The following is a 17,756-nucleotide window of genomic DNA, read 5'->3' on the forward strand; positions in this document are numbered from 1 at the left end:
CAGCTGAGAAGTCCCCGGAAATCCAATCTCTTTTTTGCCCCCATATTTTTAACGGGTCAGTGCCACAAAGCAGCAACATGGATTGGACTCACTTTGCAGCAGCAATCTACAAAATACCAGGAGGTGAAAGGAGACGGAGAAAATGCTTCAATGATTTGTCTGCTCTAGGATGAGTGATGGTCTCTACCCCAAAGAATTCTGCAGTATTATGTATTCGCTCAGAAGTAATATACAGGTGTAAAATGCATTTCCAAAGTATGCATCTCATTTTCAGCCTATAGCAAAATTCTGCATCAGATTAGGAATAATGAGTTGATGGAACTCATTGATACGAGTGTCGAGGAAAGTGCATCAAAGATCAGCCCAGACATATATTCAGTATGCTTATACTAAAGCCCACTTATGGAGCACAGCTTTCATGATCTTGTCTTCCTTACTAGTAGTAAATGTTCTATTATGTCACTTAGGGTCTCATTTTCAAAGCACTTAGACACACAAAGTACCATAGAACTTTGTGCGTCTAAGTGCTTTGAAAACCAGCCCCTTAATTTAATAGAACAAAACACCAAAAAGAGAGAGAAAATTGGCTTTGAAAAAATACAGACAAAAAAGTAGGGGGAGGGGTTGGGGTGACCAATAAAAAATAATTTTAAAAAAATGGGGAGGGGGGGGGGTCCAGGAAAGGCAGAGTTTATTATAATAAAAACTGTACCATCAGGTCTTCTAAGAACAGTTCCGAAAACCAGTGGAAGCTCACAAGGACTCAACACGGTGCCATGTTTTAGTGTAACTGCCTGCATCAGGAGTCATAATAACCCGAGTAGGTCTAACCACACTCATCTGTTTTGGGGGGGTTAAATAATCCTCAAAGAGGAAAATATCCCTGTGAACGCTTTCTCTACTAAACTCTCCAAGGAGAATTGCTGTGAAAAGAGTGTGTTGCGCAGTGGTTAAAGCTAAAGCCACAGCACCCTGCTCCTTGTGACCTTGGGTAAGTCACTTAAGAGTAGGGTTTTTGTTTCTTTTTTGAAGGTTTCGAACACAGACTACAAAACCTTCAAAAAAAACCCCAAAACCGCCATTACCTTGCGGTTCAAGGCAGATTACATACGATTGTCATATTACAAAATACATAAAGTGGATTCCATGAGACTTGTCAAGATATTAGGAGATAGGAGTGGTTTGAACATTTTTGATTTGCTAAGGAGCAGATAGGTAACGCCGGTGATGCTTGGGAGGATCTGTTTTTGTTATATGGGTTTTTTGAAGAGTAGGGTTTTTGGGGTTTTTTTGAGGTTTTGTAGTCTGTGTTCGAAACCTTCAAAAAAGAAACAAAAACCCTACTCTTCAAAAAACACATAAAACCCATATAACAAAAACAGATCCTCCCAAGCATCACCGGCGTTACTATCTACTTCCTAGCAAATCAAAAATGTTCAAACCACTCCTATCTCCTAATATCTTGACAAGTCTCATGAAATCCACTTTATGTATTTTATAATACCTCACTCTACAGTTGGGTGGTGTTCAGGTTTTTCTCGGACTAAACGTCTGAGTTTTTTTTACTGAATTTCCCACCTGACATGTAAGAGGAGCCGATGATTAAGGACATGCTGCCTTATTGGCTAAAAGTATCTGACTTGTAATTATATATTCAGTCAGTGTGTCTGAGGCTTGTTTTGATTAAGTTGTTGTGTACAGTGACAGTTCAGAGTAGTGACTGTTTTGTTCAATTATATACCATAAAAGTAAAAATTTGACAAAAATTCCTTTACAACTGTTCAGACTTTTCAAATATACAGTAACCCAAATCATCACATACATTGTGAATTTTTTGAAAAAAGAATCTTTATTTTAATTTTGTGTTTGAACAGAAATGGTTTTTTTTTTTAAATTAAAAAACAACCAAATACATCTCTGCCACCTGGCTACTCATGAAACAAATAGAAAGCAAAGAGCAAGGACACAGATCAGGCGTTTTGTGTTTTTGTCTGAAATAGCCAAGAAAGCAGCAGCGGGATGGAATAAGCACTGGATGGAGCGCAGGCCGTAGTGCTGTACTTTGCATTGCCGTGGACTCAGGTTTCAGTCTGTTCTTCGATGTACAGTAGGCTCAGATCTGCAGCTCAGTCGGCATTCTTGAGCTCAAGAATGAAATGAAATCCTTGTTCCCAGGGCCACCGACTAACTATATTCAACACTGGTAATCTCGTCAGGATATGACTGGAAGCAAATGAAATTGTCCTTTCACAATGGGGCTCACCTAAGGCAATTTAAGGGACATCTGTACTGACACTGTCCATGTAGAGTTTGATAGGCACAAATGTATTTGCTGTTAGCTTCCACTTAAGCTGGCAACTTTCACCAGCAAATCTCACTTGTAGAATTCATCATAAAAAAAGTAATTGCATGAGTAGGTAGCAGATTCGAATTCCTTCAAGGTTAAACGCAACCAGTCTTTCTATATTTATTCTGATTCTAGACCCTTGCTGTCAGTTTTAAGGGTCTGTCTCAGATGTGAAACTTGGCCAATATCCTGGTTAATATGCATAAATCTTAACATCTAAAAGATGAGGTTCAGCTTTTATAGTACTGAAAAATGGCACTGGATTACAGTGGTAGGTTCTACAGTAATTTGTTCTCCATTCAGTTTCTTGAAAAAGATAATGTCCACACAAGTTGAATGCCCAAAATAACTATTCAAGACAATAATAAACAGTACCGATGCAGGGACTAAATGCTCATACCAATATTTATTTATTTAATTTATTCAATTTTCTATACCACTCTCCCAGGGGAGCTCAGAACGGTTTACATGACCATATTCAGGCGCTAGCATGCTTCCCTGTTTGTCCCTGTGGGCTCACAATCTATCTAATGTACCTGGGGCAATGGGGGGATTAAGTGACTTGCCCAGGGTCACAAGGAGCAGCGTGGGTTTGAACCCACAACCTCAGAATGCTGAGGCTGTAGCTTTAACCACTGCGCCACACTCTCCCCCCAGTATGATGGAGAAAAGACCTGTATCACCAGGATATGTATTCTAGGAGTTCAAGGAATTCTATCTCGTGGAGCTTGAATATTTGAATACAATGATGGTGTTTTGACCACGTCGTTATTTGCAAGATTATTCAAGCCTTGAACTCCTGAAATGCTATGTGTCAATGGTCAAGTGGACCACATACTTGCAGATAAGTTTTTGTGGACAATGTTTGCATGATGTTTGAATTATGAAACTATGAATGGAGTTTTTCTGACCAAGGATGTGTTTCCTGCTTCAATTTTTTTTTTTTTTTAAAGACCGGTCACTCTTTTGGATATTAACACCGAGGTCTCTTCTCCATTATATTGGTATGAACATTTATTATAGTATTTAGTTCCTGCATCAGTACTTTATATTACTGAATGTGTCTTGAGTAGTTATACAGAAATTTAGTTTGACATTAAACTCTTCAATGGACTGAGCCCAATTAATATGAAAGGTTGGGTACCTTGTGCTGCAAGCGTCATATTACCAAAGGGGACAGGCTAAAGTAGAGACCCAATTTGAATATCTATACTAATGTCAGAGATACTGCCCCATCATCACTCCCACTCACTGCAAATTGCACTAATGATGTCATTAGATTTCTGGCCTCAGGTTCTCCACATCTCTTTCAACAACACCTCGAGTCCACTCACCTGACATCCCACTTTTTGCTGTCTAGGGAGATCTGTCCAGCAGACTCCATTATTCACAAGTAGGCACAGGAAGGTGACAATGGCACAAAATTCTCACATAAGTCAACCTTCTAACAAATATGAAGGCACAGTCTGGAGAGGCATTATTCCACATAGCCCCCCTTTATAGAGCAACTATCTATTTTTTCCTGATTAAGGAAACAAACATGAGTATGATATTGGTCTACAGTGATAAAACATTAAAAAGTACAAAAAAAATCAGAAGCTGCGTGTTAAATGACCGACATTCAAGAAAACACAAGCATTTAACCAAAAGCCTATTGAGAAGGTTCAGTCACAAGGTACTTCAGAACCTTCTACAAAGGAGTACCAAAATGTACTAGCTTTCTTCCCTGCCCATTTTCCAAAAACATGAAAGAGAAGGCACATGTGGAGAAAGAAGGAACTCTATGGTGAAAGCTTGAGGATGGTACATTGACTTCACCAAAATGTTACGAGGACAGCACTTTTGTAAACAAATCAATTAGCAATGCTCAGTGCAAGATACCTCCAGGTGATGGGAGCAATCTTCACCTTATCTTAAGAGGAATACACTACCTAAAACTATAAGCCAATATTCAAAAGTTTAAACCAAATTTACTTTTGTATCCAGTCTCTTGATATACCACCTTTTTTTGTAAACAAGGACAAAAGAAAAGAATGCCATTAAACAAGCAATGATACCAAAGGGTAAAAGCAGTATAACTGTGGCCGATGACAGCGCCATACCCTCAAATTAATAGCACCAAGAGAAACCCAGCTCAGGAGAGTGACTGAAAGTTAACTGGAAATGTTTCATTGAGTCATGACTTAAATTTCTTTTAAGGGGGCTCTTCCCACAGAGGAGCAGGTGAAGGATGCCAAAGGGCCCTACATAGAACAACACTGCCTAGTGGAGTCCAGCTTAGTCTCAGTGACTGAACGGATGCATAGGAAACTGTCTTTTTGAGAACAAGAGGAAGAGTGAAGAATGATCAAAGACGACAAATAACTTGAGATACTGGTATTAAAATCCTTGTGAACTAATAGAAGGACCTTAAAACTTACCCAAAAAGCAATAGGGAACCAGCAATTATTAAATAAAAGAGGGGTTGCTTTATCAAACTTGGTTGAGTTATAAAGGATTCTAATTGTAGTAATCAGGTGTTCAGAAGATCCTGATCAGAGGAGGAAGAACTGCAGTAATCAATCTATGAGATGATTAAAGGAAAGAGGGCCTAACCACTGAGGATACTCAGGTTTCAAATATCAGCTGGCAGTCACTGATGCTCAAGTACTTACGAGAGCCTGCCAGTGGAACAAGGGAACCAGAAAGAAGAGGCACAACAGAGGATCTCAATGAATGAATCCCAAAGCAACATTAGATAAGTCTGGCGATTTCAAGCTTTCAGTTTCTTTCTGTGTAACACCCTGCTGTGGTATAACCAAAGTAGCTCACATATTACATACAGATACTGATTTTTCCCCATGATCAAATAATTTCACTTCCGCATGTGCAGTGTACAAAAAAGGTGCCTTGATTGAGCATCTGTCCACTGCAGGAATTAAGGCTTGAGTCCTAGTGACTTGATGAATTGCAGATCTAAAAAGAAACTGGTTTTGTGCTAGTCTGAAAAAGTCCTCCAGCATCATCATCATCTTCGCCTGGTTCCTTCAATCTGTCCTCCAGTGATCCCTCTCTTCTGATGATGTGACCAAAATAAAACAGTTGTAACTTCATCATTTTGGGCTTCGAATGACATAGCCGGTTTGATCTCTTCCAGAATTGATTTGTTAGTTCTTCTGGTGGTCCACGGCACACCTAAAATCCTTCTCCAGCACCAAAGCTCAAATGAGTCAATCTTTTTTCTTTCTTGTTTCTTTTTTAAGGATGCCTTCGATATCTGACTCTTTAAGCTCTTTAATCTTATCTCTATCTGCAGCATCCACTCTAAGCAATCTTACGTGCCTGTCCCACACTTTCTTGAATTCAGTCTTTGTCTTTACCACCTTTACCAGGAAACTATTCCACGTATCTACCACCCTTTTTGTAAACAAGCATTTTCTTAGATTACTCCTGAGCCTATCACCTCTTAACTTCATCCTACATTCTCTCATGCCGGAGCTTCCTTTCAAATTTATGACATTTCCCGTTCCTTATTAAGAGGCCCTTTTACTAGACTGCAACAAAAAGTGACCTTATCGTGTGCTTATGCAGCTCATTCCCATGTGCTAAAGCCAATTTTAAGACATGGGGTAACTGTACAGGTCCTGGACCTGATGGGCCGCCGCATGAGCGGACTGCTGGGCATGATGGACCTCTGGTCTGACCCAGCAGAGGCACTGCTTATGTTCTTATTTCATAACCCTTTTCTCCTTTTCTTTTCTCAAATCCCTACCTTATGTTTCTCTCATATTCGTTTCTTTCCTATTTCCTATTGTATTTCACACACCACTTCCCCATTGGCACCAAGTCTTATATGTTAAGTCCATGTTGCATATATTGTACCTCCCTGTATGTTTTTAAACCTTTTATTTTTTGTACATCACTTAGAAGATTAAGTGATTAATTAAATTTTAAATAAAAACTTGAAAACTCCGTAACTGACCACTGAGAAAATGAGTGCGTGGACAAGTCCGATCTTTGTTTGGACTGTTACCTCCTTGCCTTTGAATACTTTGTCAAGAGTCTTCATTGAAGAGTGACCAAATGCTATTCTGTAGAGTTTTCCCTCCATTTTACCACAGAAAAATTCAAAGAGGTTCTCATATTCCTGGCATCTTAAGACAGGCAGGGGAATCTGAAGAATCCAAACTGCAGGACCTTGCATAATGGTTCAAATACCAAATTATTTTAGGGAAAATAAAAATTAGGGGATGCCTTCCTCTCTGGTGAAGCTGGTGCCCAGATGGAAGAAATCTCTTGTTATTTGAAAGTGTCTTGCATCCAGAAATTTTACTATCTAGCCTCTAAGAAACAAAACATTTGCAGGTCAGAAGTGTTTCCTGCCTGTAAGAGTGGAGTAAAGAAAAGGAAGATCCCGACAGAAGAACCTAAAGATCTTTGGAGGTAGAGAGAAGCCTGTTCCTTCTGTGGCGATAACAGCTTTTTATTATGCTTCTAAATACCCAGTAAGGACTATATCTAAATAAAGCATACACAACCAAAATCTGGAATGAACTCTCTTTCATTTGGGTGCATAAAAGCGTGAATGAAGAGAAAAAGGGAGGCAGTGAACTAATGTAAAGTATATGCAAGAGCAGGTCCTTGGAACAAGTCTTTCCTCTTCTCCTCAAATGAAAGAAGGTAAGGAATGTGTCTTTTTTTCATAATAATAAACTCTTAGTTATGTCCAAACAAGACAGGTATTCAAGGGTTCTGCAAAATGTAAGCCAGAGCACAAAGAATTTAAGGCATAAGGTAAATTTGTGTGGTAAAATTTTCTGAGGGAAAAAATATGCAAATTTTATGTAAATTAGGAAAATAATTCATGGGAAAATATATCAATTCAAACTTTTTGCCAAATAACCCATATCTCTGTGTCCAGACTAGTTAAACTACAAGCTAAGATGACGTTATAGCTATCTGAGAAATACATAACTAGAATATAAAATTTGGCTCCAATAATTAGGTTCCCTCTGATCCCCGACGATCAGTTTTAAGATTCCAGACGCCAGGAGGAGGAAGGCAAACTATCTGTCTTTCTGCCTCCTCCTCACTCTCTGCATAGTCAATATATTATGTGCATTGACTAGCCTATGAGGCCAAATCTGAAAGTTTTAGTGAGATAAAAAGATGAAAATACCATACTTTGAAATTCAGAGGTAGAAACACTATTTTTTTTCCTAACACAAAAGTGTTTTTCCTTCCTATAGAGGGGAAGAGAACAACTTCAAACACACAGTCTAAAGCCCTTGTACCAATGGGAAGGTATCTTCCTGTATACTAATAGACTGAGGATGAAATCAAAGCTCCCTCCACGCAGATTCCCTTGTGAAATTAAGCAAAATGTTTTTTTGTTTTGAATCACATCACTGTCCTCTCCTACGTCTGCCCCTTTTCAACGTTTTAGAACATAAAAAAAAAATAATTGTGAATGACAGCAAACCCCACGACGATGATAAAACATTCCCGATATGTGGATGTCTGGGTTTAAAGGCAGATTTCTAATTTCTTTCTCAACAAAATGTGTGGGTTCCCCTGTATCCTGCAGGGGCTAATGAGACAGAGTGGCCGTTGAGCCAGGCAGTGTGTGTGCAATCAGACTTCTCTTCTGTCAGCAGATTTCTTCTCTGTCATCTGCAGGGGAAAAACAAAAATAGGTGAGAGAAAGACAGAATGTGTCAGATGAATGAAATGAGTTAAGGCAGGGGTCTCAAAGTCCCTCCTTGAGGGCCGCAATCCAATCGGGTTTTCAGGATTTCCCCAGTGAATATGCACGAGATCTATTTGCATGCACTGATTTCAATGCATAATCATTGGGGAAATCCTGAAAACCCGACTGGATTGCGGCCACAAGGAGGGACTTTGAGATCCCTGAGTTAAGGTGTGCACAGCACCAGAGAAAACAGGTCATGGTGAGGATGCAGGAGAGGGATGAAGAGAGTAGGGCTGAGTTACCTTAACCAGTTATTAGGGATTCGGTAAATCGGTGCATTTAAAACAAAATATGTACAAAATGGCAAACAGAGGAATACTATAACAAATGTATTATATATAAACAGCCTCACGTGTATCCATGTACTCCAGGAAATGATTTTGTATTGACATTTATCTGGCATCTGAATACCTGAATGACTATTTCCATTCCCAATTGCCCAAGCCAGCTGGAGTGGAAGTTTCTTGCTATAAAAACCAACTCTTGTCACTTCCATGCAACAGATATGAATACATGACTCCCCACAGTAAATATACCATACCTGGGAACTCTACCAAGTATTTATTTAGTGGGATTTATTAACTGCCTGGAGCAATGGAGGATTAAGTGGCATGCCCAGAGTCACAAGAAGCAGCTAGGATTGAACTTACAACCTCAGCTCTAACCACTAGGCCAAGGTACTGCCACTGGAATACCTCCTTGCCAGTCAGGTTTTCAAGATATCTACAATGAATATGCATAAAGTCGATTTGCATACACTACCTCCATTATATGCAAATTGGGGTTGTGGGTTCAGACCCCGCGCTGCTCCTTGTGACCCTGGGCAAGTCACTTGGTCCTCCATAGCCCCAGGTATGTTAGATAGATTGTGAGCCCACCGGGACAGATAGGGAAAATGCTTGAGTACCTGATTGTAAAAACTGCTTAGATAACCTTGATCGGCGGTATACAAAATCCTAATAATAATAATTTAAAAAAAAATTTCTTTCATGCATATTCAGGGAAGACTGAACTCTTAAATGAGCTTGTGTTGTGATTATCATTTTTCTCCATTGTGGGCTTACTGAGGGCTAGGCCACAGCCTGCATTCATCCCTCAAGGGTTGCCCAGAGAGTCCCAGTTTCCCAGGACTCTGACAAGGTGCTTTTTCAGTCCACAGGTCTTTGTCACTGTCTGGTTTTATCTTGGGATGAGAATATCTTATGTCCCCAGTAGTCTTTCTTGGAGGCTTCCTTTTGGAGGGGGGACCCTCCCCAGTGTTTAGGGTCTCTTAGCCACTTCACAGACCCTTTTAATTACTAACAGTACATGCAAATGAGTTTGAAAATTAGTCCCTTTAACTATGCAAAAACAGTCCAGCCTTTTATGAAGCAATTCTTTCAGTTCAATAGAGCCCATTTGGCTGACTGTCACCATCTATAACCAGTGCACTAAAAAGGAGAAAAGCTACAGCACAAGCCAGAAATAAAACCCATGGAAGGAAAAAGCCTCATAAACTAACCCTCCCACCACCACAATAGTGGCTCAAGGTGTTCAGGCAAAAACCTCATTGGCATAAAAAAAAAATCTCCCTTGGGATATAGAAAGCTCTGTGCAGTGTAATGGAAACTCAATGTAGTCAAAGCAAGATAAAACTTTTAAACTTATCTCAGACTGACGATCGTGCTGCAAATGATGGGGCTTCCCCTTCCCAGTGCACCTTGAGATGTAGTGGGAGGGGCTGAAGGCCCTGACTGGCCAATATAATGGGGCTTCTCCCCACAGTTGACTACTCCGACGGGAAAAAAAAAAAGCTAGATTCTACACATCAACTAAAATTTGGTGGATTTGAAGAGTGATTGGTAAGGATCAGACAAAGCAGTTATGGACCACAATTACCCAAAGACAAATTGATTTTGGTTTTAGTTGTTTTAAACAACCACTATAAAGAGATAAAGCAACTTTTACTCAGCCAGAGAAACAAAATTTAATCAACCAGAAATTATTCCAAATGTGATAACCTTATCCAAATATTTCATCCCAATACACCTCTGTCCCAGTACTTGAAAGAAAAGGATTAAAAAAAAAAATCATATTAAATGCATGCAGTCTTTTAAGGATGAATGCTTAACTAATAGTACCTGAGATTTGGAACAGAAAAGAATACATCGGTTCTACCTAAAGTCCCACCTATCCAGCCCATCTCCCACTTTTCTTATACAATTGGTGGAACATAAAATCTCATTTGTTGCAGCTTTCCCTAAATACATGTGGGCCCTTCCCCTCAATTAAATCTCATCTACCACCTTGAGTCATGGAGGCCATTTACATGGTGTAAAAAGTTGGTTTGTTTATATAAAATGGCCAAACACATGTAAACAACAATCTTACAAAACATAACTGCCTACATATGTATGCCTACACAATGTACAGTTTTAAAGTGGGCAAGTTTTGGGCACTTCCTATTTTTCAGCAGCAACAGATACACTTAAAAAAAATGTACATGTTTGCATTTACACCTGCTCCAAGGCACATGAGTATTAGCTATCTGCTTTTTTTTTGGTGCCAGGATTTGGAGCAGTAATCAATAACCAGAAAAAGACCAAAAAAACATAAAATTTTCTACCTTGGTTAAAGCTACAGCCTCAGCCACCTGACCAGGACAGACAGGGGAAAAATCATGTAAACCATACTGAGCCCCCCCCCTCGAGGAACAATATAGAAAATAGAATAAACAAATGTTAATAATGCACCTTGTAGGAAGTTTATGCTTTTAGGGAAGTGTGTGGTGCAGTGGTTAGAGCTACAACCTGAGGTTGTGGGTTCAAATCCTACACTGTTCCTTGTGACCATGGGCAAGTCACTTAATCCCCCATTGTCCCAGGTACATTAGATAGAGTGTGAGCCTTCCGGGACAGACAGGGAAATATGCTTAAGTACCTGAATGTAAACCACTTAGGCTACAGTAGTATATAAATATTTTAAAAATAAAATAAATTGGCTCCATTTGAATTGTGAATCCAGCACTTACACACATTGGTTGCAAATCCACTGCTTACACATATTAGTGTCACATCTAACTCCCAGTAATGCTGCTCCTTTTTTTGAACAAGCATTTTTGTAAAATGGCTGATCCCAATGAACCTGACTTTGAATATGTGTTTTATGAACTATAGTATGTATAGTATGTAAAGTAAAGACTCCTGTCATTCAACAAGCCCTTGGCAAAATACATTAATATTTTGAGCACCCGCTAGTCTGGACATCCCCTTTCCCTAAACTAAACCTTAAGTTTGTATACCGCATCATCTCCACAATCGTAGAGCTCGGCACGGTTTACAGGAATTGGTATAGAGGAGGAACTCCAATGAGGGTTAAAGGAGAGTAAAAAGAAAGTTTAGATTCACTAACAATTGTTTTGCTATTTCGAATCAGGTTTTACTATTGGCAATCCTAATTGCTGCAGACCTGTCGGTAACTCAGTTACCGACAGGTCTGCAGATATTTTGACAGGCCTGCCTGTCTTTTTTATTCATTTTTTTTCAAAAAAGAGTGAGTAAAAGACAGGCAGGCCTGTCAAAAACATGTGCCCCACACACACACAAACATTCCCCCCCCCCCCCCCCGAAGAAAAAAAGCAGGAGGGATGCCAAATCCCTCCTGCCATCGGCGATTCAAAAACAAAAACAAAATACATTCCTGATGCTGCCCCCCCCCATCCCGCACGAATATGGAGGAGGGATGGCAACTCTCCCTCCTGCCACCCCCCTGACCGGCACGGCCCTTGCCGCCCCCCCTCCTCCTCCCATTTTTGAGAATAGCCAAGTTTTCAGATGTTTTCGGAAAAGTTGGAGGGCACCCAGATTCCGAAGTGGGGTAGAAAGGTTATTCCAGAGCTCTGTGATTCTGAAGGAGAGGGATGTCCCAACTTTTCCTGCATGGGATATGCCTCTTAATGAGGGGAAGGATAGTTTGAATTTTTGCAAAACTGGGCTCTCTCTCTCTCTCACCCTTTGAGTTTAGTATGTTCTTATTTTTCTTGTCTACACTAACCCCCCCTTTTTTTTTTTTTACAAAACCGCTATAGCAGCGTTGAATGCTCTGCGCTGCTTCCGACACTCATAGAATTCCTGTGAGCGTCAGAAGCAGAGAGAGCATTCAGCATACTTGCCTGCGTTAATTAACGCTATCGCGGTTTTGTAAAAAAAAAAAAAAAAAGGGGGGGGGTGGGGGAGTAAGTTCCAACCAAGAAGAACAGTCTTTGTTTCTATACTGGTAGACAAACAATCAATAAAAAAAAACAATCTGCAAAAATTAGAGACTTGTTATAGAAATTATTTTCCTTTCTCTCCATGGACTTTAGTTAAAGACCCTATTAATCCATGTCTATAACCAGCTCCCATTTATGTCTCATTATTTAAACAGCCCCCCACCTCTCCCTCCACCCCACAGGTTTACAAGAATGAAGGTAATCACAGCCATATAGGCCAGGCTCTGACCCCTATTTGCTCCTCTAGCTTGGTTCTGAATGCCATGCCGGGGTATTAATACAAGGATTACGCATGTCTGCTTCCGACTTTTCACCTATGCATTTTTCTTCACAGTTGAGGATAATAGATCACCTTTGATCTCAAGTTCATATCAGCTCATGGCAGAAATTAACACCAGAGAAGAGTTCCCTTGTCAAATTTCAATCAAACTAATTACTTAACCTTTCCTTGCACTCCAAGAGAAAAAACAGGAAGAGAAAATGTTCTAAAAATATAACTATCAACCTATTGCCAACTAGAAATGGAAAAAAAAATAGAGGTGAATCGTAGGTGGACAGAATCACTCTGGAAGTCAGCTATTAACTCTTACTACCAATCATCATTTCTGTAGAACAACCACAAGCATGCAGAGCTGTAACCCTGAATGGATATCAGAGCTAAAGCTACTGCACCAAGATGCACTAACAAAGGAGTTAGGCCTTATCTTTTAGATAAGACCTAGCCCTAGATTAGATGTTTTTTTTGGGGGGGAACCTTGAGTTCAGCTTAGATCAGTTGTAGCATTCTTCTAGATATTTTTGTTATTAAATTGCCCTTGTTACATCTAGATCCTCTAATTGTGGACTTGAGTTTAAAATTTAAGTAATTTGATGCAGTTCTTGATTCTAATTGGAAAATAGGGATAGGTATTATTTTTATATTCTTGATTTATATGATGTATATGATTATATATCCTCAACTTAAATTTTACTTTCTGTACAAGTTTATACTTGATAAATAATTATAAAATGATAAATAAATAATAATAAAAAAACCCAAAGGAGTTAAACTCACTTCATTTGCCCAAATATCCAACTAATAACAACCATCCCTAATCTAGTATATATATGCCAATTCCCAGCATAACCCAACCCCTATATCTGTTTATGTTTTATTAGCATTTAATAACTCATTTAACTTTTCCAGACCACAGAAGTTTACTATTAAAATCTCATAAATGAAAGAAAACACACCATAGAATTTGAAGAAAAGCCTAACACAACCAAGCAAGACCTTACACCAGCGTTTCTCAATTCGGTCCTGGAGTACACCCTTGCCAGTCAGGTTTTCAGGATATTCACACTGAATTTGCATAAACTTTATTTGCATACACTACATCCATTATATGCAAATATCTTTCATGCATATTCATTGTGGTATAGAAACATAGAAATAGACGGCAGATAAGGGTCATGGCCCATCTAGTCTGCCCACCCCAATGACCCTCCCCTACCTTTCTCTGTGAATAGATCCCACGTGTCTATCCCATTTGGCCTTAAAATCAGGCATAATGCTGGCCTCAATAACCTGAAGTGGAAGACTATTCCAGTGATCAACCACCCTTTCAGTGAGAAAGAATTTCCTGGTGTCCCCGTGCAGTTTCCCGCCCCTGATTTTCCACGGATGCCCCCTTGTTGCCACGGGACCCTTGAAAAAGAAGATATCTTCTTCCACCTCGATGCGGCCCATGAGATACTTGAATGTCTCGATCATGTCACCCTTCTCTCTGCATTCCTCGAGTGAGTACAGCTGCAACTTATCCAGCCGTTCCTCGTATGGGAGATCCTTGAGTCCCGAGACCATCCGGGTGGCCATTCTCTGGACCGACTCCAGTCTCAGCATATCCTTACGGTAATGTGGCCTCCAGAATTGCACATAGTATTCCAGGTGGGGCCTCACCATGGATCTATACAATGGCATAATGACTTCAGGCTTACGGCAGACGAAACTCCTGCGTATGCAACCTATGATTTGCTTTGCCTTGGATGAAGCTGACTGGCAAGGGGGGACTCCAGGACCGAGTTGAGAAATACTGCCTTACATAGCAAAATTATGGGATCCAACCTCATACTGCATGTTTGCACTCAACTTTACTTTACAGTAAAATAAAATACAACAAAAATGTGTCTATTTATGTTTTGTGGCCAGTGACAACTCAGAACAAAACAAAAATTTTAAACAACTAGACTCATCTCAAGCTACTGAGCTTTTTCATAACCTTCCTATAGATAACAACAACAAAGGCTTTGCTAAAATTCAAGTAGACCACATCCAGATGTATGAAAAAAGAGAAATTCAGTATGGATAAGTCAAGCTATGCCTTACTAGTTGATTAGAATTCTTTGAAGGTATTGGAAATTAGATTTTAAAAAATTAACCCCAAGCAATTTGTTTTCCTTACAAACAGAGGCCAAATAGTGAAGTGCCCCACACTTCTCTGTCACCATTTTTGTGAAGGAAACCATATAGCACAGTTACTTACCGTAACAGGTGTTATCCAGGGACAGCAGGCAGATATTCTTAACGCATGGGTGACGTCACCGACGGAGCCCTCGGTACGGACCTTTTTAACTAGAAGTTTCTAGTTGGCCGCACCGCGCGTGCGCGAGTGCCTTCCCGCCCGACGGAGGAGTGCGTGGTCCCCAGTTAGGATAAGCCAGCTAAGAAGCCAACCCGGGGAGGTGGGTGGGACGTAAGAATATCTGCCTGCTGTCCCTGGATAACACCTGTTACGGTAAGTAACTGTGCTTTATCCCAGGACAAGCAGGCAGCATATTCTTAACGCATGGGTGACCTCCAAGCTAACAAAGAGGGAGGAGGGATGGTTGGCCATTAGGAAAATAAATTTTGTAACACAGATTGGCCGAAGTGTCCATCCCGTCTGGAGAAGGCATCCAGACAGTAGTGAGTAGTGAACGTGTGAACTGAGGACCAAGTGGCCGCCTTGCAGATTTCCTCGATGGGCGTGGAGCGGAGGAAAGCCACAGAAGCAGCCATAGCTCGGACTCTGTGTGCCGTGACAGCACCTTCCAGTGACAGACCGGCCCGAGCATAGCAGAACGCAATACAGGCAGCAAGCCAATTGGAAAGCGTTCGTTTGGAGACAGGATGACCCATACGGTTAGGGTCGAATGACAAAAAAAGCTGAGGAGAGGAGCGGTGAGCCCTGGCACGGTCAAGATAGTAGGCTAGGGCACGCTTACAATCCAGCGTGTGCAGCGCCTGTTCCCCAGGATGGGAATGGGGCTTAGGGAAAAAGACAGGCAACACAATGGACTGGTTGAGGTGAAAAGCTGAGACCACCTTAGGAAGAAATTTAGGATGGGTGCGCAGGACCACCTTGTCATGGTGAAAAACAGTGAAAGGTGGATCAGCGACCAGTGCATGCAGCTCACTAACCCTCCTGGCAGAGGTGATGGCAATCAGGAAAAGCACCTTCCAGGTAAGGAATTTGAGCGAAGTTGAGGCAAGAGGCTCAAAAGGAGGTTTCATGAGAGCTGATAAAACCACATTCAGGTCCCAGACGACAGGCGGAGGCTTCAGAGGCGGTTTGACATTGAAGAGACCTCTCATGAACCGGGAAACCAGAGGATGAGCCGTGAGAGGTTTTCCGAGGATAGGCTCGTGAAATGCAGTGATGGCACTGAGGTGGACTCTGATGGAGGTAGATTTGAGACCAGCATTGGACAGAGAGAGCAAATAGTCCAGTACAGATTCCACCGCCAAAGAGGTGGGATCCTGATGATGCCGTAGACACCAGGAGGAGAACCTGGTCCACTTCTGATGGTAACATTGGAGGGTGGCCGGTTTCCTGGAGGCGTCCAAAATGAGACGGACAGGCTGAGATAGATTCTCTGGAGAGGTCAGCCCGAGAGAAACCAAGCTGTCAGGTGGAGCGAAGACAGATTGGGATGTAGTAGAGATTGATGCTGCTGTGTAAGTAGAGTAGGAAACACAGGAAGAGGAATGGGCTCCCTGGAGCTGAGTTGGAGCAGGAGGGAGAACCAGTGTTGTCGTGGCCACCGAGGGGCGATGAGAATCATGGTGGCCCTGTCCCTGCGGAGCTTGAACAAGGTCCGCAACATCAGAGGAAGTGGAGGGAAGGCATACAGGAACCGATCCTTCCAATCGAGCAGGAATGCATCTGGTGCCAGACGATGAGGAGAGAAGAGTCTTGAACAGAATTGGGGCAGCTGATGATTGTGAGGTGCTGCAAAGAGGTCCACCTGCGGAGTGCCCCATCGAGCAAAGATGGAGTGGAGTGTTGGAGGATCCAGTGTCCACTCGTGAGGTTGAAGTATGCGGCTGAGATTGTCGGCCAGGGAGTTCTGTTCGCCCTGGATATAGACCGCCTTGAGGAAAAGATTGCGGGCCGTGGCCCAGGTCCAGATGCGTAGGGCCTCGAGGCAAAGGAGGCGAGATCCGGTGCCGCCTTGTTTGTTTATGTAGTACATGGCGACTTGATTGTCTGTGCACAGGAGAAGAACCTGGGGGCAGAGAAGATGCTGGAACGCTTTGAGAGCGTAGAACATGGCTCTGAGTTCCAGGAAATTGATGTGATGCTGACGCTCTTGTGGGGTCCAAAGACCCTGGGTGCGTAGATCCCCTAGATGGGCTCCCCACGCATAGGGGGAGGCATCTGTGGTGATGGTCATGGAGTGAGGGGGCAGATGAAAGAGTAGACCCCTGGAAAGATTTGAGGAGTTCAACCACCATTGGAGAGATTGCTGAAGAGATGATGTCACAGAGATGGGATGAGAAAGAAGATCCGTCGTTTGTGACCATTGGTTGGCGAGAGTCCATTGAGGTGTCCGGAGATGGAGGCGTGCCAGAGGAAGGACATGAACTGTCGATGCCATGTGGCCCAGGAGGACCATCATTTGTCGGGCAGGAATGGTGGGATGCATGAGGACCTGACGACAGAGATGGAGCAGGGTCCACTGACGATCGGAGGGAAGAAAAGCCCTCATTAGAGTGGTGTCCAGAACAGCTCCGATGAATTGAAGTCGCTGGGTGGGAAGCAGATGCGACTTGGGGTAGTTGATCTCGAACCCCAAGAGATGGAGGAGAGTGATGGTGTGATGAGTAGCCTGTAGCACAAGTTGAGGCGACGGTGCTTTCACCAACCAATCGTCCAAGTAGGGGAACACTTGGAGGTTGTGAGATCTGAGGAAGGCCGCTACCACTATCAGGCACTTGGTGAATACCCTGGGAGATGAGGCGAGGCCAAAGGGAAGCACCTTGTACTGATAGTGAAGGTGGTGTACCTGGAAACGCAGGTAGCGGCGAGAAGTCTGATTGATGGAGATGTGAGTGTAGGCCTCCTTGAGGTCCAGGGAACATAGCCAGTCGTGTTGAGAGAGAAGAGGGTAGAGCGTGGCAAGTGAAA

At 42.0% G+C, this 17,756-nt stretch overlaps 1 protein-coding gene across 2 annotated transcripts in view; it reads right to left on the reverse strand.

Moving 5' to 3' along the window:
• Positions 1–3,205: 3,205 nt before the first annotated feature.
• Positions 3,206–17,756, reverse strand: part of CD276 (CD276 molecule) — a 113,364-nt gene continuing 98,813 nt past the window's right edge. For both annotated transcript variants that reach the window (XM_033920310.1, XM_033920309.1), the window contains exon 8: positions 3,206–7,999. In XM_033920310.1, coding sequence (XP_033776201.1) covers positions 7,977–7,999 — 23 coding nt within the window. In that variant the 3' untranslated portion in view covers positions 3,206–7,976. The remainder of the gene's footprint in view (positions 8,000–17,756) is intronic.

The sequence above is a fragment of the Geotrypetes seraphini genome, chromosome 14 (genome assembly GCF_902459505.1).
Source record: "Geotrypetes seraphini chromosome 14, aGeoSer1.1, whole genome shotgun sequence".
Classification (NCBI taxonomy): Eukaryota; Metazoa; Chordata; class Amphibia; order Gymnophiona; family Dermophiidae; genus Geotrypetes; species Geotrypetes seraphini.